This window comes from Aedes albopictus, chromosome 2 (assembly GCF_035046485.1).
Source record: "Aedes albopictus strain Foshan chromosome 2, AalbF5, whole genome shotgun sequence".
Classification (NCBI taxonomy): Eukaryota; Metazoa; Arthropoda; class Insecta; order Diptera; family Culicidae; genus Aedes; species Aedes albopictus.
In genome coordinates this window covers 342,319,586-342,342,622 of record NC_085137.1, presented here as the reverse complement: position 1 = coordinate 342,342,622, position 23,037 = coordinate 342,319,586, and the positions used below count along the sequence as shown (strand labels likewise).

Sequence of the window (23,037 nt, the reverse complement as noted above, 5' to 3'; positions counted from 1 at the left end):
GAGGTTCGGAGTTTTAGGGTTTAAATAAAAGTTGTTACTTGGTTGGTAGCCGAAGTTGAACTGCCGGCACATAGCATTGTATATTCTCAAGAAACCTTTAACAATGGGATAGCTCGATGTGAGCTTTGTTGATGTCTCTTTCGAACTGCCATTTGACAAGACACATCACCTCCTAACCCGAACCCCCCGTTCTCCTTCTGCTATGCTATATATCACAAAACAGTCCAGTGCTTCGCCCTAATATTCGTGTGTTTATTACTACTTAATACTTTTAGTCCTGGGCACCCATGGTGGTGCAATTGAAAGATTTACATCCTGGGCGAATTCCAGCCTTCGTCTTGTGGCCAGGTCAAATTTCTGTCGTCTTGCTTGATTTTGTTGTTGAGGCTGCGTCACCATGAGCCACTGGGTCTGCCTCTGCTGCAATGTCCTGCTGGGTTCCAGTCTAACGCTGGCTTGCAGATTTCGTTTCCGCCCCTGCGTAGAGTGTGGCCGACCCACCTCCACTTTCACTCCCGAATTTCTGTCTCTATCGGCTTTTAATGACATCGACGATGGAGCTCCACGTTGGAGATCCAATTGTGAGGCCACCATGCACGAATTTTATACCGCAGGCATCTATTGATAAAGACCAGCAGCCGTTGCGTGTTCTCCGCTGATACACACCAGGTTTCACTGGCGTATAGCAGCACAGATTTCACGTTCAAGTTAAAAATTCGGATTTTGGTACGTCGACTGATATGATTGTTTTTCGATACATTTCTTAAACTCGTAAAAGCGGCCCTCACCTTCTTGATCCGTGCACCTGTGTCGCCATTTGGCTACCAAGATATTGGCAGCTTTGAATATTCTCCACTGATTCCCCAGCTACCGTAAATCTGGAAGGGTTGACCGTGTTTACATCCAACGATTTAGTCTTGTTGACGTTGATGGTAAGACCCGCCGCTGAGGAGCCATTGGCAAGGTCATCGAGCTTGCTCTGCATATCAGAGCGCCGGTGATCTAGGAGAGCAACGTCATCAGCCAGTTCGAAGTCATTTAGGTGCTCCATGGTAATGGGCTGCCACAGCAATCCACGATTTGGTACACGGTCAATCGCATCTACCAGGATCTCGTCGATTACGATGAGGAACAGTAGCGGTGATAGGATATATCCTTGCCTCACTTCAGCAACGACCCGGATGGGATCGTGTAGGGTCTTGATCAGTGACGCACTAACACAAGTGCAAGGAGAGAGATGCGGTCACCGGCGGATACTACAGACCGGACAAAACACCGTTGTACAGTACTTTGCGCGAAAATGCCCTGTACTGTGCTTCAATGAGGCCGATGATTTTCTCAGGGAGACCCTTGCTCCTGAGAGCTTCCCACATGTTTCCGTGATTGAGACGGTCGAAAGCTTTTTCGTAATCCATGAACACCAGGTAGAGAGACTCTTGGAATTCATTGATTTGATCCAGGATGATACGGAGCGTGACAATAAGGTTTACACAGGATCGTCCAGCACGGAATCCTGCTTGCTGCCGTCAATCTTCTACTGTATCCGGTTTAGGATCACTTTACAGAGGGCTTTGAGAACGATACACAGTAACATAATGCCCCGCCAATTATCACATACAGGGGATAGACAAAATGATCGGGACAGGCAAAATTTTCACTTTTCAAAAAATGTTCAATTAGTTGTAAATTTTTGAAAAGTGCATCAAATATTCTCAAATTTTTACTGTAAGTTCTTCAACTAGTTGTGTATCAGTGGACAAAATTTGGAAAAGATCGGACAATTCTACACGAAGTTATAAAATTTTTTGAAAATGGTAATATTATCCGATAGCCAACTTTGAGCTGTTATATCTCCGGATTCAATTAACCGAATGTAATGAAATTTTGACCATTAATGACTTATATCATGAGTAATGAAAAACCATTGACTTAACTTAATATTCTTAACACGGAAGAAAATTATAACGATTACATTATTTTTCTAATAAAACACCAAATTATCAAAAACATCAACATCGTTTCAATATTCAAGATGCAAATTATAGTTCATTTAGTTTCCCTCTATTTGACTTATATATAAATGCGTTTTGAAGGAAAGTAACAACATAGCCACAAATAAATTGAAAAAGTAATGGGATGCATAAGAAAAATAGACCAAATTACCAAAAAATCGTGAAAAAAATAAAATCGCTATAACTTTTTCGCTTGTTAAAAATTTCAAGTTAAGTCAAATGTTTTCCAGAGTTCATTATATAAGTCATGAATGGTCAAAATTTCATTGCAATCGGTTAATTGAATCCGGAGATATAACAGCTCAAAGTTGGCTATCGGATAATTTTATCTTTTTCAAAAATCTACATAAATTCGTGAAGAATAGTCTGATCTTTTCCAAATTTTGTCCACTGATACACAGCTAGTCGAAGAACTTACAGTAAAAATTTGAGAATAATCGATGCACTTTTTGAAAAGTTACAGCTAGTTGAACATTTTTTGGAAAGTGAAAATTTTGCCTGTCCCGATCATTTTGTCTATCCCCTGTACAGTCAGGTCACCCTTTTTGGGTATCTTTACTAAGACGCCTTGCATCCAGTCGGACGGAAATGCCGTGGTTTCCCATATGTTGCAGAATAATTGAAGCAGTAGTTGTGTGGATACTACGGAGTCAGATTTGAGCATCTCAGCTGATATTCATCTTGGTCCCACTAAGGCGACGTGAGACATCGTAGAAGAGACGGATGTCGCCGGTGTTTGCGGCTTTCTCGCCTTCGTCGGCTAGGGAGTCCGCCCATGCTCTTTTGTCCCGTCTACATGAGCGTTTCACTCTGCGTGTTTTCGCTCGCTCTATTGCGACTTTGGCGTTCCTTCGCTCCTCTATCTTCCTCCAGGTATCATTCGAGATCCACTGCTTTCTTCGGGTGCGTAGCTCACCCAAATTATTCTCGCCGGTGGCGATGAAGGCGTTCTTGATGGCGGTCCATTGATCTTCTACGCTTCCACCTTCTGGAATATTCGCAGCACGGTTCTCTAGCTCCTCGACGAAGAACCTTTTCACCGCAGCGTCTTAAAGTCGGCGTGTGTTGAACCGGCACCCGATTTTCTCCTCTTGTCGCTGGATCCTGGCAGTGCGCATTCGGATCTTGCCGATTAGGAAATGATGGTCGGATGCAATGTCGGCGCTACGTTTGTTCCGCCCATCAAGAAGGCTCCGCTCCGTCTCCATTTTCGGCTGATGCAGATGTGGTCGATTTTATTTTCCGTGACGCCATCACGGGAAACCCATGTCACTTTGAGGGAAGAGCGATCCCCCAATCACCATGATATTGTTGCCACGAAACTCTGTAAACAGCTCTCCGTTTTCTCCGAGACCTTGGCGTTCCATGACGTGCTCATAGTCCGAGTTGTCGGAACCAACCTTCGAGTTGAAGTCGCCCATGAGGATCTTGATATCACCTTTCGGAGTCTTGTCCACGACAGCATTCAGTTGACTGTAAAAGTTCTCTTTATCTTGCAATTCAGCAGCATCGGTTGGCGCGTAACATTGGATCAAGGTAAGGTTTCGAATCCGTGTTCTGAATCTGGCCACAATTATCCGCTCATTAATAGGTTCCCACTTCATGAGCGCAGCGTGGGCGTGAGCGCTGAGCAGGAAACCAACTCCAAGGTGGCGAGGAGCGTGTTCACCTCGTAGGACAGAGTATAGCAGAATTTGGCCCGACGCCAATCTGTGCTCTCCAAAGTTTGGCCAACGGACTTAGTCCTAGGATCTCAAGCTTCATACGGCATGCCTCATTGACTAGTTGTGCCAGTTTACCCTGCTGGGCTAGGCCCAAGTAGCACCTGCAACTAAAATGGAAATGATCATCGTTGCAAACATGTTGCAACTGAGTTTTCATGAAACAAACAAAATTAAAACTTATAAAAATCCTGTTGTTATTGTCAAACTGAAGTGTAACAGTTTTATAACAACTAGCAAAATGAAAACAAATGTCATCATTAGTCGAAACTTGCGCTTGTTTGTAGGGTTTGTATTGGCATGCACTCTCTATGTTTACATTGAGTGTGTAGATGGTGCGAATTGAGCAGTTACGAAGGAGCGTGTAGAGTGACAGTTGCGATAGTGTGGAGCGTCGGCGGACGACGGACAGCGAACCCGTGGGAAGTCTGGTGAATCCGAACGACCGGAGAAAGCTTCTGAACTGGAGAGGTGGAGTTTGCCGTTGCGAGAGTTGCTTCCGGAAGTGGACCCTACAATTGGCGACGAAGATGGGATGGAAGGCCTCGTATACGGTGAATGTTTTTTTTTGGCCCCTTGAACGTGTTTGTTTTCAGATGGATTGCTGGCAGGTTGGTTGTTGTTGTGATGATGGGAGAAACGGTGCAACAATTCGGCAGGTGAAGTTAAAAGAGGAAGTGTAATTATTTGCACAATCGGTATTTATCTGAACAATTTTTTTTTCAACCGTGGCGGGTTGCCGGTTGAAGAAAATTTTAACCGTGGCGGGTGCCGGTTAAAAGAACACATGAGACCGTGGCGGGTGCCGGTCGAAGCAAATTTAACTGTTGCGGGTGCCAGTTAAAAAAAAAAAGACAAAAAGACCGTGGCGGGTGCCGGTCGAAAGAAATTTAACCGTTGCGGGTGCCGGTTATAATCGAGGCCGTGGCGGATTGCCGGTCGAAAGAAACATTTGATCGTTGTGGGTTGCCGATCAAAGAGAATGATTAACCTTGAAAGTCCCTGAAAGGGTGCATTGGAGCAAGGTAGTGATTCCATGGCTTGGGGGCGCCTGGAAAAGGATCCGTAAATTCCTGCAATCAGGTGACATCGAGGTGTTGTGTTGTCATAACTTAAGGGTGCGTTGAATACACAATAGTAGTTGGTAGCGGTTTTGGCAGTTCCTGTAACCACAACATGGTAACATTTCCATGGCTGGGGGCGCATGGAAATAAAGTAATTTGCTTTAGAAGCTCCTTGCTTCAGGTAGGGTGCTTGGGAATTGGGAAGTGCTTCCATTACATCTTGAAGAAAACCAGGACATATTGGTGGATCCATTGATTGGGAACAGTGTGATGATTGGCTGGATGATGAAGAGGCGATGCCTTGCATGTTGTGTTTGAAGGCAGTGTAGTGTTTCCATGGTTTGAGGATGCCTCTAGGAAGATTGGTCTGACTTAGAGATTGCAAGTTGCACTTGAGATTTTGAGAGCACTAGAAGTAAATCGTATTATCGCCTGATAGTTCTTGCGAGAGACGTGCAGGCGTGAATCATTGTATTCCATGGTGTGAAAGTACTTGTAATGGGTAATACATGTATATTGCGCGCAAACCCCAAAATAGTATTCCCACCTTTGGGATTCCGCGCCGAAGACCCAGCGCCAGATTCGGCGACAAAGAAACATGACAGCCATCGCTGGAAAGTTGGCAATCCTGATATTTGACGGCGGTCATCTGTTAGCTGTGGGAGTGGATTGTTGTCATGTAAATGAAGCATTTCGCTGAAAATGCATGTGTATTAAGTTATTGTTGACAGTTTTTCTGCTGTGTTAGTGTGAAATTTGGCGATTTGCTGTATCGCGTAAGCTTTCGCTGGAAGAAAACGTCATCTTAGGGTTTGGGTACTAGTAGTGGACCCCCTAAGCCATCGAAATTTACTTCTGCTGATTTTTAGCTATGTGAAGGCAGTGGATTGTTCCAAAGTGGATTTTTTAAATAAGTTTCACGTCCCCTCTTTATGTTAAGACCGTCAAACATACAACATTAATATTTTTTTCTAGTGAAATACGCATTTGAAAATACGCATCGATGTTGCCTATAATGGACACCACCGGGGTCCATTACAGGATTATTTACAAATATCTCGGCGCCTATAGTGGACCCCCCATTTGATTTCCATGTTAGCTGTCACGCCGCCGACGGTGCCTATAGTGGACCCTCCCTGAGAGTGCGTATAGTGGACCCTTTTGAGTGTTTACATTCATTAAATAGTTAAAATAACCGATTGTTGCGGCCACTGGGCTATTTGTTTGCCAGGAACTGCTGTGTAGCAATGTAATTGATGTTCCCCCGGTGGAAGTTGCCTGGATATAGTTGATTTGGGCACTCATATTTGAGTTTTTCTGAAGGGGGTCCACTATAGGCGCAGGGTCCACTACTAGCACACAACCCCTATTTAGCGAAGCAAGGAAAAAATTCAATGAAAAATGCACTCTCTACATCTCGATATTGAAGGGACCATCGAGATAGGGAGAGATTGAAATGCAGAACAAATTTATAATGCACACTAGATTGAAAAATGCTCCGTAACTAGGAAAAACCGTCAACAAACAGTTGTCACTTCACTTTCCCAGAATGTTTGCACCCACGAAACGAGATCTAGCAACCTGCGAATATAGGCATATCGACATATGGAGAGAAAATCTAGAACAAAAACAAACGAGATCGCATCGAGATAGGGAGATATCGACATACAGAGAGGTAAAATGTATGCAGATTGAAGGGACCAATCAAACCATCGAGATAGGGAGAGATATCGAGATGTAGAACATCGACATGTGGAGAGTCAACTGTATAATAGATCACTAAAATAACTAAAACGGCCGCTATGAAGCGAACAGAAAGTGCCACTGTAGCTTTGTGTGTTTGACGTAACTCCACTGCTGTCACAATGTTAATGCCCATATACGCTGGCGCCTTTGTTTACATGCGGTGAACACTAGAAAAGTTTGCTTCATTGATCCATTGATTCTGGCTTGGAAGAGGAGAACAGGGTTTTCGTAGTTCGATGGATTTGATACAACAGTTGCCACAATTACACCAAGCGAACGTGTGATGTTTGATGGTTTGGGCATGGAGTGGAAGGGAAAGCGAGGCATATTTTGTTTACTGACCTGGATGCTGGATTCAAGAATGGATTGTTGATTATACCAAGGGTTGCTGAAACTTAGTTGTTGACTTGGTTGTTGAAGATTCGTTAGCTATGATTAATGTACGCGGATGGTTGGGATTGGAATGAGAAAATTTGGCTGGACTTTGTGCGTCATTGAATTGCGCACTTGAGAAGTTGGCTGAAAATAAAGTATAGTCTTGGAAGGAGTTGACGTCTATGATTAATAAATCTTACACCGTTCGCCGAAGGGGTCAGCAATATTATGAAAAGCAGTGTGTGGTTCGAATGAAGCATAAGTTCGGAGAGTGACACACGTGGCTCCTATCAAACCAAATGAGTATAAGGCACAGACAGAAAACGTGACTAAGAAGAGAAAATAGTGACTTCAAGGTTTGGGTGCATTGTGGATGGCCAAGATGTGTTGTGCCATGAAAACTGAAATTTTTGAGAGGTAAAGAAATCCTTAAGGTATGTTTTGTTTGGATTTGTTAAGTGTGGGAACTCACATCGACCCGGAAACCTCTGCACCAATGGAAGAAGTCAGCTGGTTGAAGAGTTAAAACATTTGGAGTGTGAAAACAGGCATTGCCCTATGAATTTAGGTATTTTGTCTTACTTTGTCTGGTTTCTCTCATATACATTATTTATATTCATTCATTCACTTGCTTGACGCATTGGTGCAGTGCGGCTTATAGAATTCTATTGAACTTTGACGAATAGAGTGGCTTCTCTAAATTATTTTCCTTGTCATGGAAAAGTGAACATTATGTGAAACTATTGACAAAGCTATTGACTGTTGTTCATTGATAAAAGGTTGGAATTAGAATTGGAAAAGGTTTGAAAAGCCAAGGAAATGTTATTCGAAAATAGTTGAGCCACGTCACATCACGTTGATGTTGGGGAGCATGCAAAGATGCAAGGAGGCTGATGGTAGCTGCTAAACACAGAGCCTTGTTTTGTGGATTGTTCTGATGATTTGTGTGACGGGGTTTGATAATTAACGAGGGGAAGGTTATGGATAATTGTTTCTGGTTTCGCGAATGTGTTTTCGTGTTTGACAGATGTTGGATCTCCAGTTTAGTCCAATGCAGTGGTGCTTGGGCTGAAGCATACCTGGGGCTAAATTGAGATTTAGCGTCTAAGCCGCGGGCCGCAGTTTGAGCAACACTGGTTTAATAGATAGGGCTTGCAATTTGTAACCCAGAGAAGCTGAGTTGGATTCCCGTCTCGATCGTAAGGTATTCGAGACTTCCTGGATGTGATATATCAATGAGCTTTTCACAATGTGCATGTTCGGCCAATAGCAGGTGGGGAAGGTCCTTGATGTTAAATTGCTTATGGAATGTTGCAACTGGGCAGGCCAAAATCCAGCGGAAGCATTGTCGATTGTTGTTTTCAAGTATTGAGTTGCATAGCGTAAATGATGGGTGATAATAAGGCTAATATTGCGTTTCAGAGCATGGGTTAAATTTGCTGAATTCAAGGGATTCTGTAGTTTTAGTGTTACATAAAGAGAGATTGTTTAGACCATTTTTTATAGAAAGATGGGGGTGTAGGGTTTGTATTGGCATGCACTCTCTATGTTTACATTGAGTATGTAGATGGTGCGAATTGAGCAGTTACGAAGGAGCGTGTAGAGTGACAGTTGCGATAGTGTGGAGCGTCGGCGGACGACGGACAGCGAACCCGTGGGAAGTCTGGTGAATCCGAACGACCGGAGAAAGCTTCCGAACTGGAGAGGTGGAGTTTGCCGTTGCGAGAGTTGCTTCCGGAAGTGGACCCTACATTGTTTTCGAACAGGATGAAAATGGGAGCATGAGATTACTGATGGCACACATACCCTATTATCATCTTGAAATAAATCAATTGGTTAATTTAGTAAAACTATCTCGAATTACAAGAAAATTCAGCTGAGAGAGTTTATTTATGTTAGAATGTTATGGAAATGGCGGCAAACTATAAATTCATTGCTTATTTGAGCAAAATTAACTGTTTTCCATTCACGAATTAGCTTCAATATGGCGACGACCATAATTAGCGAAAATAAAACAAAAGCAAGTTTACTTTTATGATGACCACAATAAACCTGGCAGTGTCGTAGTTTTTGCTTTTCCACCAACTGATGCCGTTACTAATCGAACGGATCGCCATCTGTTGAGAGTTTGAACAGTTTTATTGTGGTAATAATGAATGCCAGAAGGTTAACATATCGGATAGTTTTGTTCACTCTAACAATCTGGTTTTATGGATATCTTCAAGTATACTACATATAAAACATTTCATCAATGGTTTTCATAAAAATAGTCATAAAACTGTGATTTTTATTTATTGCTGTAATAAAACCCTAATAAAATCAAACAAAACCAATCAGTAATGGAATTGTGGGGTGTTGATGTGTGGCTCTTGTTTCTTTTCCAGTCCGATTGGGAGTCCATTATGAGTTGCCGTTTGCCGTTAACCAATTATCCGGGCCCGTTAGAGCATATGCTCAGAAGAGGGTCAGTGTCAGTTGCCCTTAGGGGGAAGAGCAATTAACGAAAAATTGCATTGCTGGGATCGAACCCATGACCATCTACTAATGAAGTGAACATGTTATCACTAAGCAACGAGTCACGGATTGTTACATTTTTACTAATGAGAATATGATGCTTACTTTAGTTTCTCAGTTTACCACCACCATTACTTTGAATTATAGTATCACCATCATCATTTCCAACAATTTCACGACCGTTTTCTTCCACTAAATTTCCTTCTTCATCCAGTTCGAAGTGTACTGTATGGGATATATCGTCAAAGTCATGCAACACATGATCATCGTCTTCATCGAACCATGCTTTCCAGACTACCAATTCCTTGATTTCTTCTCTGAAGGAGATAATGTCATTGAATACTTCGTAGATGTTGTCTTGACAGCTGGCGGGCCCGAAGGAACGGATGCCAGCCAGATAGGTGTACGTATGAACTCCGTCATGTTTAGTGTAGAACAGTGGACCGCCGGAAACAGGCACCATGCAAGATTTTGGCTTTTCTTGTACACAGGTCTGCGTTGCATTGGATATTTGGCAGTGTTCGTAGCAAGATAAATACTCCTCCGCGGTGAAATTGATTCCCAGTTTGAGAAACGCTGAGTGACACCCTTCGGAAGGAACGGCCTGCATCAATGGAGATTTGAGCTGTTTGGGGTGTTCATCTCTCCGATTCCATGCAATCATATTGTAATAGGGTGTTGATTCAACTTTTGGCGGAAGGCATACGGGTTTCACATTATCTGAAAGTACCTAGAACTATGATTGGGCTTCTAAAATAAGGTAGTTTTTCTGCAAACCTGTAATATCAGCCCTGCGAGCCAACCGTAAAACATTTATATCGAATCCATGTTCAAATGTCATTGAGGTTTTGGAAAACAAATGCTCAGAAATTTCTATGGCTTGAATATTGCTTCTACTCGTGTCGTAGGGATCCTTACCGATTGCACTGGCACCTAGTATTACGTGGAGCCTGGAAAGATTACGTAACTGTCAGTATTTTCCCTGTTTTAGAGCATCTCCAGCCAAAAACATAAAAAATGTCATTCTTGACTCGATATTTATCAATTTGAATGGGGCTTTAATGTTCATGCGCTGAGTGTTGTGAATGATCAACTTTTGCATCAACACATTATCATTTTTCTCATTTAACTTTTGGAATGCACGTATTGAGAGATATCAATTTCCTTCTTCAAAGAAATAGAACACGAAAACGGTTTGTTTTCTTCAAATATCCTGGAACATCTTCGAAGACATCATTTCAATCCAACAAACCGTTTTTGTGTTAACATTTTTGTGGGAAGAAAATATGTTTCTTTTTCATATGCCCTTTTTTAAAGTTAGCCCAGATAACACAAAGTCTTATATGATGTTGAATAGGATGCTAAAGTGGAGGCCATATGCGTACCTGCTTCCATTTAACCGCGTATAAAGTGTGCGTATATCGCCTCCACTTTTGCATCCTATCCAACATCATATGCGATTGTGTGTTGATTAGTATTGAAAAAATAATAATAATACGAAAAACAAGCGTTAAATTTGCCTGGAAATTCTCTAGAAATGGCCAAATATAATACTCACAGGACTCGGTAGTTGCGCCTTTCCGTGCATTTCGAAGATGTTACCACAAACTCCGGATGGATCAATACTCCGTGGCAATCAGTTACGTTGAACCGGCCCCAGAACAGGTAAGCCAATTGTGCAATCCACGGCTGTTGTGGGGGCATAAGTTGCTTAGTTGAATCCGTGTAGAATCCCACGCCGCAGTCCTCTATTCCCAGAAGGTTGTGCTTCGAAGGCAAAGCATGTTTCTCAATCCATTTGTGATACATTGATAACTCTGTGTATTGTAAGTTTTCATGGTGTTCGCAAGAAGCATCTGATTTTTTCTGAAATGTTTTGGTGGTAGTCATTCCTTTCAGGTACCAAGTTCCACGATGTTTCATGTATATTCCACCAATACCGCTTTCCAGGCAGATATTATGTTTTCCGATACTTTTGAAGCAATAGTTAGTGCTACTAGGAGCCTCAAGATCATCATGACACTTTTCAAAGTTATCCAGGGTTACATTCGCTTCACTTAGCATTATTTTTTGTTTACTGTTTCCGTTTATGTGACCCCATCCGACGATCGACATTTGAAGGCGTTGCATTTCCGCACCTGCCTCTTCACTATTTGTCCACAAGCAAATCGGCGAAATGTGGACGCTAAACACAATTACATTAGAAGCCTTCAGTAGTGCTAGATCACTGATTCCTTGTCTATGACTGTAGCCCCCATACCGAATAATACTGGAAACATTAGACTTCCGTGTATAATTTTGTGGATCATCAAGCTCCTTGATACCCATAGCTATAAGTAAATCATTTGGTGTCTTTTGGACTGTTCCAGTGGTGAACGTAACGTGAGCAACCGTCAAAACAAACCATTCACTTAAAATCGACCCACTGGCTACAAGTTCGTTGGTACTGCTGAGAATAGCCGCATGCCAAGGCCAAGCACCGAAAGGTTCCTTCAGTACTTCGGGCTCATTCTCGTCTGTAGATCGTAATACACCGCAGGATGTGTCTAGGGAAAAGCCCAAAATATATGGAGATATAGCAATTTAAAAGTATGCCAAATTGCTTAATTTTAAATGGTTTACCTGTCATGCATACGCTGAACAGTGACATCAACAATAGAATTTTCATTTCGATCATTGCCGGTCAATATATTGAGCACGTTGCAAGTGAAACGATGTACTAGGTACTGCTCCGAATGCCGATGATTACTGATAAGCAAAAGAATATGCAACACATAGCTACTAAGGAGACATCGCCTTAGTTGGGTGGAGCAGCTGTACTTTTAGATTTTTGTATTGATTGAGCTATTCAAAATAATTGCTCTCTTATTACGAGTGATTTGAAGATAGTGGTGTTACTCGCGAGCCTACATTGAAATGATAATATTTAACCCTTTGGGGCCGAAGGAGTCATATATGACTCCAAATGACAATCGGCTGTATAAAGTTATTACAAACCTACTGCAAATATAATTCTCTATTTTTTTCTTTATTATATGATGAGTTTTTGTACCTTTGCAAGAGGGTGAATGCTTGTCCTTTGACGGACGTGCGTGTTTCGACAGTGTCAGTTATCTAAAGAGGATCATGAAGGGACTGCAAGTGGTACTTAAGGTGTGCGTGTCTGTCGGGGCGTTGGATTTTTCGATCGTTCAGTATGAGTAGGTTCAATGTTGGTAAAAACTCAAATGCTCAAATCTCATGGTAGAGTTGTTTCACGCGCGATTCTTGACTCGCCAAACTCACCGCCGAAAAAATCATGCATGAGTTGACTCGCGATTTAACTCATTGCCTTATTTCTTGGTGTTCTTATTATTTACATCCAGTGTACGCAAAATATGGCACCGCAAGCGAAAAATAGGCAACAAAGAAGGTACGGCAACAACGCTTTGTTTTTTCGTTAGCAGATAATGACAAAATGGCACGGTAAAGGCTGGGTATGCTGCGCAATTCAGATCCCATTGTGATCCACTAGCCTCTGCCCAGCAACTCCTATCCCTACCTCCACGCGGTACCGGCCGGAAACTATGAGCAACCTTAGGGAAGATCGGGTAACCAACCCCGGTGGGAACTTTGGTCGTAGGCTGACAGGGAAGGGGGGGTTTGCTTCGGCAAACCTGAGCGTCTGTTCTCCAGGAGGAGCGGCTCACAACAGCGTCTGATCCCCATGTTAGGGGCGGCTGATCTACGTCCGAGTGCCAGGGAAGGACTCTAAGCTCAACTGTGCACTATGGTCCTCCGGAAAGTAGGGGGTTGGTGTCAGGCCCTGCGAGCCAGCCGTAAAAAAGACAAGCACCGGAAAATCAACAAGAGAAGAATGCGAACCGATACCAATGGCGACGACCACAGCGACGAAAAGGACTTGCGATTGGAAGCTCGGTACTTGGAACTGCAGATCTCTCAACTTCATCGGGAGCACCCGCATACTCGCCGATAAACTGAAGGACCGCGGGTTCGGAATCGTAGCGCTGCAGGAGGTGTGTTGGACAGGATCCATGGTGCGAACGTTTAGAGGTAATCATAACTTCTACCAGAGTTGCGGCAACACACGTGAGCTGGGAGCAGCTTTTACAGTGATGGGCGATATGCAGAGGCGCGTGATCGGTTGGTGGCCGATCGACGAGAGAATGTGCAGGTTGAGGATCAAGGGCCGATTCTTCAACTTCAGCATAATTAACGTGCACAACCCACACTCCGGAAGTACTGATGATGACAAGGACGCATTTTACGCGCAGCTCGAACGCGAGTACGATCGCTGCCCAAGCCACGACGTCAAGGTCATCATAGGTGATTTGAACGCTCAGGTAGGCCAGGATGAGGAATTCAGACCGACGATTGGTAAGTTCAGCGCCCACCAGCAGACGAACGAAAACGGCCTACGACTCATTGATTTCGCCGCCTTCAAAAATATGGCCATACGTAGCACCTTTTTCCAACACAGCCTCCCTTATCGTTACACCTGGAGATCACCACAGCAGACGGAATCTCAAATCGACCACGTTCTGACGGACGGCACTTCTCCGACATTATCGACGTCAGGACCTATCGTGGCGCCAACATCGACTCCGACCACTATCTGGTGATGGTGAAACTGTGCCCAAAACTCTCCGTCATCAACAATGTACGATACTGGCGACTGCCACGGTACAACCTAGAGCGACTGAAGCAACCGGATGTCGCCTCAGCATACGCGCAGAATCTCGAGGCCGCGTTGCCAGACGAGGGCGAGCTCGATGAGGCCCCTCTAGAGGACTGCTGGAGTACAGTGAAAGCAGCCATCAACGACGCAGCCGAGAGCATCATCGGGTACGTTGAACGGAATCGACGGAACAAATGGTTCGACGAAGAGTGCAGAACGGTTTTGGAGGAGAAGAATGCAGCCAGGGCGGTAATGCTGCAGCAAGGGACTCGACAGAACGTGGAACGTTATAAACAGAAGCGGAAACAGCAGACCCGCCTCTTTCGGGAGAAAAAGCGCCGCCTGGAAGAAGCGGAGTGTGAAGAAATGGAACTGCTGTGCCGTTCCCAAGAAACACGGAAGTTCTATCAGAAGCTCAACGCATCCCGCAACGGCTTCGTGCCGCGAGCCGAAATATGCAGGGATTAAGACGGAGGCCTCTTGACGGACGGACGTGAGGTGATCGAAAGGTGGAAGCAGCACTTCGATCAGCACCTGAACGGCGTGGAGAACGTAGGCACGGGAGCCCACGGCAACGGAAGAAATGACGACGCCAGTGCAACGGAGGACGGAAATGAACCAACTCCCACGCTGAGGGAAGTTAAGGATGCCATTCACCAGCTCAAAACCAACAAAGCAGCTGGTAAGGATGATATCGCAACTGAACTCATCAAGATGGGCCCAGAAAAGTTGGCCACCTGTCTGCATCGGCTGATAGTCAGGATCTGGGAAACCGAACAGCTACCAGAGGAGTGGAAGGAAGGGGTAATCTGCCCCATTCACAAGAAAGGCGACCATTTGGAATTTGAGAACTTCAGGGCGATCATTATTTTGAATGCTGCCTACAAAGTGCTATCCCAGATCATCTTCCGTCATCTGTCACCTAAAACAAACGAGTTCGTGGGAAGTTATCTAGCCGGCTTCATCGACGGCCGGTCGATAACGGACCAGATCTTTACCGTACGGCAAATCCTCCAGAAATGCCGTGAATACCAGGTCCCAACGCATCACCTGTTCATCGACTTCAAAGCGGCATACGACAGTATCGACCGCGCAGAGCTATGGAGAATCATGGACGAAAACGGCTTTCCTGGGAAGCTGACTAGACTGATTAGAGCAACGATGGACGGTGTGCAAAACCGCGTAAGGGTTTAGGGTGAACTATCCAGTTCTTTCTAAACTTCCCAAGTAACACAGAAAACATCTTTGGCTATCGAAACTTCAAAACATGCTTTATAAACGTATTATAAGAGCATTAGAAAACAAGTAATGTTTTTTACAAGTTTTATTTTAGTTGGTTGCTGGCTAATAGCAAAATAATATCATTGGCTGTAAAACGTGAAAAAATATGTATATAATGCATAAATTGAACACCAATCATTATCTAATTTTGACAGCTCAAATGTTAACGTTTTTAATTCGCAATTTGTTCAAGAGACGGTCAAGCAATGCAGCGGCAACTGGAATACCAACCTGTTTTGTCCGTAAAGGCTATTACAAATGATTCAAACCTGCCAAAATTCCACTATTCCTCGGCAAAAATAACGAAATTAACCAAGTTAGATCAAAGGAAGTAGTCCCGAACAGATTCCAAAGGGACCAACAACTCAATACACTGCTGACTTTCTCCGGAAGAATTCCTTTACAAGTTCTGCTGGAAGCAGTGGCCGTAATTGACGTCGTTGTCCAAACAGGGTTCACTTTTACAAATTTGAGAAATACCCAGCGAAGAGGCTTGGCGCTATGCTCCATTACAAATACAAATCAGCAGCCACAATCCATTCGTGAAATTTCCAACAATACTCAAAAATACCATGTTCCAATCTGATGTGCTGCACTATTATTGATCGTGTTTCCAAGCTGCTGACCAATTATCCTAACAGGGGAACTGTATCATCACGGATTGTTCTGAATACGAGCTAATCGAGTAAATATGGAGTTACCGTGAACACCGTCCACATGAAATTCCTCTGAAATTACATTACAACTGACCCGTAGCAAAATTATTCGTGTTTGCTGTTGATTCAATTTCGATGTTATGATTGTTGGCTTGTCAGGTATGATGATATAGTTATTTTCGCGTTGTAATGATGATCAAAAAAACAAACAAATAAGGGAGTATGTTGAAAATATGTTATCAAAGCGTATTATGAACGTAATGAAACGCTCTTGTTATAGAGTGGTCCGCAAGATGTAATTTTGAACTAATTCAAGCTACTGCACAATCAAAACAAATGATTGTTGTAGTCTGTTTTTCTTTATTCCAGCAGAGAAGTAATCCGAATCACAGTACCGAATAAAAATATGCGGACATAAATTAAACTATAACATAAATAATGTGCTAATTAGATTCAATTAATTCATCGTTGCTGAGGAAACTGATTATAAATTTTTAATACTCGATTATAAGCCATGAACGGCCAGTAAAGGATCAAGTTCTCAATTTAATATATATGATAAAATCTTGAATTGCTTTCAAAATATTTTGAACAGCACTGTGAGCTGCATGGTTCGTCAACCATATTGCTTTGTTGAAATCAATCAACAAAACAGTATCAAATGGCTGGTTTATGCCACATTTGTTAATTCATTTTAAAGGCGCATGAATTATGGATAACTAAAATTATAAGTTTCACCATAAATCTTAAAGCGCATATGAACCATTGCTAACAACCCTGAGTATTTCCGATTTTATAATTGACTATCCAAATATTTAAATATCATCGACTCCATCACTTGAAAAGTAATTTTTACGCAGAGGATAATTTCATTTAATTAAAAATAAAAAGTTTTCTGGCATGTTTTTAGTTGCCACTTTTTACGTACAGTTGGGTCTCTTAAGGGGCTGGTAATATATATGGAGTCTTCAAGTTATATAACTTTCAAATAGCTTAATAATAACAATTTAAATAATATGTAACATATATGTTGACTGCGGATTCATATAACCTTAAAATATCTTTATTCCAACCTATAAATGAGACTGTGTTATATGTGTTGCATGCCAGCTTTTCAGCTGACAAATAACTTGATATCAACTAATCAATATAAGCAGGTTAGTAAGAATGTATCTTTAGAGCTCTATAAGTGTATTAGGATGCATCTTAAATAACCTGTAGGATGTTCTATAAGCCGCCATTTTTTGCGCTGTTTTGCATATATAAGTGTTCGATTTTAAGTCAATAATACAAGAAAAATACAACCGAATAAGCATGAATCGTGAATTTTAAACTCTTATGATACATGGTGTGTTACTTGGGTTGTCGGGGACTGCGACAAGGTGATGGACTCTCATGCCTACTCTTCAACATCGCTCTGGAAGGTGTGATGCGACGAGCCGGGCTCAACAGCCGGGGAACGATTTTCACAAAATCCGGACAATTTGTGTGCTTTGCGGACGGCATGGACATTATTGCCAGAACATTTGGAACGGTGGCAGAGCTGTACACCCGCCTGAAACGCGAAGCAGCAAAGGTCGGATTGGTGGTGAATGCCTCAAAAACAAAGTACTTGCTGGTAGGCGGAACCGAAAACGACCGGATCCGTCTGGGTAGTAATGTTACGATAGACGGGGATACTTTCGAGATGGTGGAGGAATTCGTCTACCTCGGATCCTTACTGACGGCTGACTACAACGTGAGCCGTAAAATCCGGAGGCGCATCATCAGCGGAAGTCGGGCCTACTACGGGCTCCAGAAGAAACTGCGGTCGAAAAAGATTCACCCACGCACCAAATGCACCATGTACAAAACGCTAATAAGACCGGTGATCCTCCACGGGCACGAGACATGGACCATGCTCGAGGAGGACCTGCAAGCACTCGGAGTTGGTGTTCGCGACTGATCCGGATGGTATAAGAAGTCGTGAAGCGCAGAGAGCACGATGGGCAGACCGGGAGCGTAACTTGGCGAGCATTGGGCGTGACCGGGGCCTCGCGAGGATGGAGAGCGGCAGCCATGAACCATATATTATGAAGAAATATTGTTGGTTCAGTTTTATCTCAAATTTGATGTAATACATTCAGGGGCATTAGGAAAGCGTTAAGTTGGCGTTTTCGATGGTTTCATAGCCTTTCAGGTGCGTTACATGAGGTCCGAGGGGGTTTTGGGGGGATCTTGGAGGCATTACAGTAAGTTCCAGAAGATTTTTAGAGACCCTCATCTAAAATGCCTCGAAACACCTTGAAATTGAAACACCCATGAAATCATCATAATCAATTAGAAATGCCTCTGAAACCCTCTGGACACCTTTGATAGGGTTCATAAACCCTTTGAAACGCACCTGAAAACCCCTTGAAACGACCCTGAAATGCTATCAAACGCCCCTAAAACCTATAGGAGCGCCCTTAAAATGTTACTGAAACACCCTGAAATGCTGAAACTCTCTTAAATGACTTTAAAATGAACAAATTTGAACAGATAGCCCTTAAAAGGCTCCTAAAATCCCCTGAAACAACCCCTTAAAGCGCCACTGATGCCCTTTGGACCCCCTTATTGGGGTCTCTGGTAACTTTCCTAAATGCAGAATTTCCCTCTGTTTATGCCTTTTTTAATTTATGCAGTCCCAGCCAAGTGCATAGAAAGAAATTTCACTGTAATTATATTTGAGGAGGTGAGAAGCAAAGGGGTGTAAGTGACAAAAACCCACTTTCGAGTAAATAAGGTTTTAAGTTTTTGACCAATTTTTCATCCCATACAAAATGTATGGAGTTTCAAAATCAACCCAAATTTCTCTGATTTATTGTATTTTTTTCTAATCATCGTAGCAACAATCTTAAAAGAGTTCCTGAAAGCTTGAAATCTGAAGAGTTTTATGATATGCTCAGCCCTAAATTTACAAAATGGTCACTTACACCCCTTTGATTCTGGGCCCCTCATTTCTTCTTTCAACTTTGCTTTTATTCCATCATTTTCATTTGCAGATGATTCAGACTGTTCTAGTTCCAACATACAGGTTATACATAGGCCAGAAACGAATTGGGTTTTTTAATTAAGAAAAAATCAATGATTTTCTATTTTTAAACGAAAGAGCACCTTTTTCTGAGCCGCTATGATTTTTTTCAGATTTTTAGAACTTCAATTTGATATCTAAAATCAATTTCAAAGGATTTTTTTGAAATCACCTTTTGACAGCTGGGCAACTGCTTGACAGCTCCGCTCAGTACAAAATGCGACGAGGGGTGATTCGACAAATCGCTCCCATACAAATTTCAAATTGATTTTTAAATAGGTTCCCGGGCACCAAAATTGATGAAAATTTGGATTTCGGCTCAGTTTGGCATGCAGATTCAGAATATGTAATTATCTCAACACCACTAAAGAAGCCAATTGCAGATGATGTATTATACATATTACTCGTTTTGACCTCATTACGCTTGATAATCAGTAGTATCAATAAAATTCTAATCTCTAACGAGTAGAGTCTCAGCCGTTGTCTACAATGCATGTGTTGAAATTCGCTGCACTTGCAATTGTTTTTGTTGTAGGCGAATCTGATGCATTGATAAAGAAACAAGGTAAGCTTAAATAATGGGATCAAAGTTCAGTTCAATTTCCTGAAAGTATCGTATTCGATAGGAGCAAAATGTGGACCAAACAGAATGGAACGAACTGCAGACGAAGTGGTTAGCGTTTGGCCTTGGCATGTAGCGTTGTACAATTCAACGATGGATTACATTGCTGGTGGTTCGATCATCAACGTTTGGTTCGTTTTGACGGCAGCTCATGCAACGTTCCACGATGGAAGAACACCGATGCAACCGGACGAACTGGCCATTTTGGCTGGATTTAGAGATTTGCGGGATTTTTCCGATGATGCTCAGGAGTACGAGGTGGGGGAGATTATTCGTTATCCACTCTATAACCTTCGAACACGGATGCACGATGTCGCTTTGCTAAGAGTGAGCACCGAAATAGAGTTGAACTTTCACGTTGCTCCAATATGTTTGTGGCCCGAAGGAGGTCCCACTTTGGAACTTCTCGCCCACCAGCAAGAACAAGGAACCGTGGTTGGATGGGGCCTTTCAGTTAATGGGACGTTTTCTAATGTTTTGAGAGAAACCAGTCTTTCTTTGATAGGGTTCGAGAGTTGTGCCGAACATACAAAGTCGTTTCAACCTTTGTTGGCAAAAGGCAAAAATTTCTGCGCTGGAAATCGAGGAGGAGCAAGTGTTTGCAAAGGAGACAGTGGTGGAGGAATGCATTTTCTAATCGACGGAATTTGGTACATAAGAGGTATTGTTAATCAAGGAACCCCAACGCAGGACACTCGGTATCTTTGCGACCCCAGGAAGGATGTACTGTTCATGGATGTCACCTATTATCGGAAGTGGATCGAACGGCACGCGGCACCCGAGCGACATAATCTGTTGGCATTGAGCGAATGTGGGATGGGTTATTACGATGAGACGAATGTGAGACACAACAAGTTTGTTCAATCCGAGCGACATCCGTGGATAGCACATTTGTACTACTCGTATCAAAATCGAATCAACGTGAGTGACTGCCATGGGGTGTTGATACATCCAGAGTTTGTACTCGCTCCTGCCAGATGTGTAAGCCACAACCCTGATCGGAAATTGTATGCAGAAGTTGACTAGTTTTTATGAAATTATACAGTAAGTTTTTATTACAGACTGCAAGTGATACTTGGTGAAGAGTTGATAGGTCCTGATCCATCCAGTTTGGATTATAACTTTCAAGCAATAAAAGTTTCTGAAGTCTTCATGGATGGCCGATTCGATGTTGAGAAATATGGATACGATGTCAGTATTTTGCATTTGGCTCGAAGTGTAGAAATAGGAAGTACGTATAGAAACATCACATATTAACAGACCCAAACCTTAAACATTTGCTTTTGCTTCAGATAATAGCCGTCCGGTTTGCCTTCCATCCTTATATGAGCAATCTCCGTATTTCAACCTGGCGGCATGGTATCGTCGTGACAACCATCCCAAGGAGCTGAAATCCGTCCTCATGAGACCGATTCGGTTCAACTTCTGCAGTGCTCAATACAGAGCATACCACATCAACATCACCGAACAGGACCGACTTAACTGTTTTCAGCATTGTGAAATGTCCGAAATAGTGCAATCAGATGGTACCCACAGTTGTGAGTACAGTGAGGAAACACTGTGCAGAACACCGATTTCCGGAGCGCCATTGTTCTACACAAAACACGACGGTATAAACACGTACACGTACCTTTTCGGGATGAGGTCGTTTGGAGTTGCAAATTGCTCTGCAAAGATGAGTGAAGTCTTTAGCGATGTCATTGGGATGGGAAAATGGATTAAGCATATGGTTAGGAAGCACACACGATCTAGTACTGTTGCAAGGTTGGGATAGGTTTAAACTTCAAGGAAAACACTTCTTGAATGCCCAATTGGCCGTCCCTTATTTAACAAAAAAAATGGAAATGTTATAAGTTCGTGATGGAAAGTTATCGTTTTAGGTAAGAAATGATCGTATCAAAATTTGGGAATCTCCGTCAAGTGAAAAACTAGTGTAAAAGAACATTGAAAGCATATGATGGAAATGTTTAGTGAGTATGGTGAAATCTCGAGTGAAATTGATGTAATTCTGGTTTGGAATGCAGACGTACTCAAGTGGTGTGAAACGATATGGAACCTGACATGAGTGCTGAAGATAGTGTGGTTAGCGGTGGGTAGTTTGAAGAAGAATCTATGTTGTGCAAGTATTCTGTTTGCTATCTTGGTGTTGGAATACAGAATAAATTCTGAGAAGAAAAAAAAATAAATGGCCAGAGGAGAATGTAACTTGTTTTCTTAATTGGCGATTTTCAAACTCAAGATGATGAATTTGGTGAGTTCGTTCTGATATGCACTGCGAAGTTGTCCGCATCTCATAATAGTTTTAATTTTTGATACTATTTTTCTTGTTTTTTTATCATTTTGGGAAGGGATCATTACACTTTGTCTAATTTCACAGAGCGAGTAATGGCGCTTCAGCTTAGGCATAAGGGCCAGGATACAGAGTAAATACCTGTGTTCCATCCCAGGAAACTAAGGACCAAGGGGTGACATTAACCTTTCTAGCATCGTCACCCCCACCGATTTTCAAGTTTTGTTTTGCTTTCTAAAAGCCTGAGCGGTTGGTACGAGATGTCCCCACTCTACAGCTTGCTTGTAAAATCACGCTGCACAGTAGGCCTGGCCACTTTAATACTTGTAATGCATTCCCGATGTACTGCAAGCATTAATAATGACAAGAAAAATGGTAGAATTAGTCGATTCTATCATTTTTCAGGATTCTTTCAATGAATGGCTGTGTATGTGTAGACTAGACTAGACTAGACTAGACTAGAAATGATCGTATCAAAATTTGAAGTCCGTATCTCATGGCGAAGTGGTCCCTCAAGGGGCTTAAAGTTGTCAAAATTGAATGGGACCAAAAAACATGAAATTGTTTTCGACACAAAAAATACGCTAGTCTACTAAAACCGGAATAATTTTATTCATCGTGAGAAAATATTATATTTTAATACGTCGTAACAAGTTCCAATATATTGTTAATGCATTTACAAAAATTTCATTATATTTGAGCTCAAATTTGATGCATATATGATAGGTTGACAAACAGTAAAACCTTGAGAATTTTTTATGCATTCTATGAAAAGTTACAGCTTGTTGAACTTTTTTGTGTGAAAAAAAGTTGCCTATCCCAAACATTTTGGCCACCCCCTGTATACTTGGCACGAGTCTGTCAAGTCTTATATACTAATCAGCTCAAATCGACGATTTGAGAAAATTTCTGCTTGTTTGTACGTATATGTGTGTGTAACCAGTAACATTTTAAGTTTTGTTCGGTTCTATAAGAGATTATTCATGACCTATTCTATTCTATTCTATTGTATTCTGTTCTATTCTA

The 23,037-nt window shown here is 42.4% G+C and overlaps 2 protein-coding genes across 2 annotated transcripts; one reads left to right on the top strand and one right to left on the bottom strand.

Moving 5' to 3' along the window:
* Positions 1–9,168: 9,168 nt before the first annotated feature.
* On the bottom strand, positions 9,169–13,325 carry LOC109430981 (polyserase-2). Its single transcript, XM_019707102.3, has 4 exons — positions 12,055–13,325; positions 10,991–11,978; positions 10,210–10,382; positions 9,169–10,152 (listed from the first exon to the last, which is right to left on the bottom strand). Exons 1-4 carry the CDS (start codon positions 12,107–12,109, stop codon positions 9,539–9,541), a joined length of 1,830 nt encoding a protein of 609 aa, XP_019562647.3. The 5' UTR covers positions 12,110–13,325; the 3' UTR covers positions 9,169–9,538.
* A 6,151-nt stretch (positions 13,326–19,476) lies between these two features.
* On the top strand, positions 19,477–21,959 carry LOC109431746 (polyserase-2-like). Its single transcript, XM_062848889.1, has 4 exons — positions 19,477–19,664; positions 19,726–20,728; positions 20,783–20,952; positions 21,014–21,959. The coding sequence occupies exons 1-4, from the start codon at positions 19,589–19,591 to the stop codon at positions 21,493–21,495; spliced, it is 1,731 nt and encodes a 576-aa protein (XP_062704873.1). The 5' UTR covers positions 19,477–19,588; the 3' UTR covers positions 21,496–21,959.
* Positions 21,960–23,037: the final 1,078 nt, after the last annotated feature.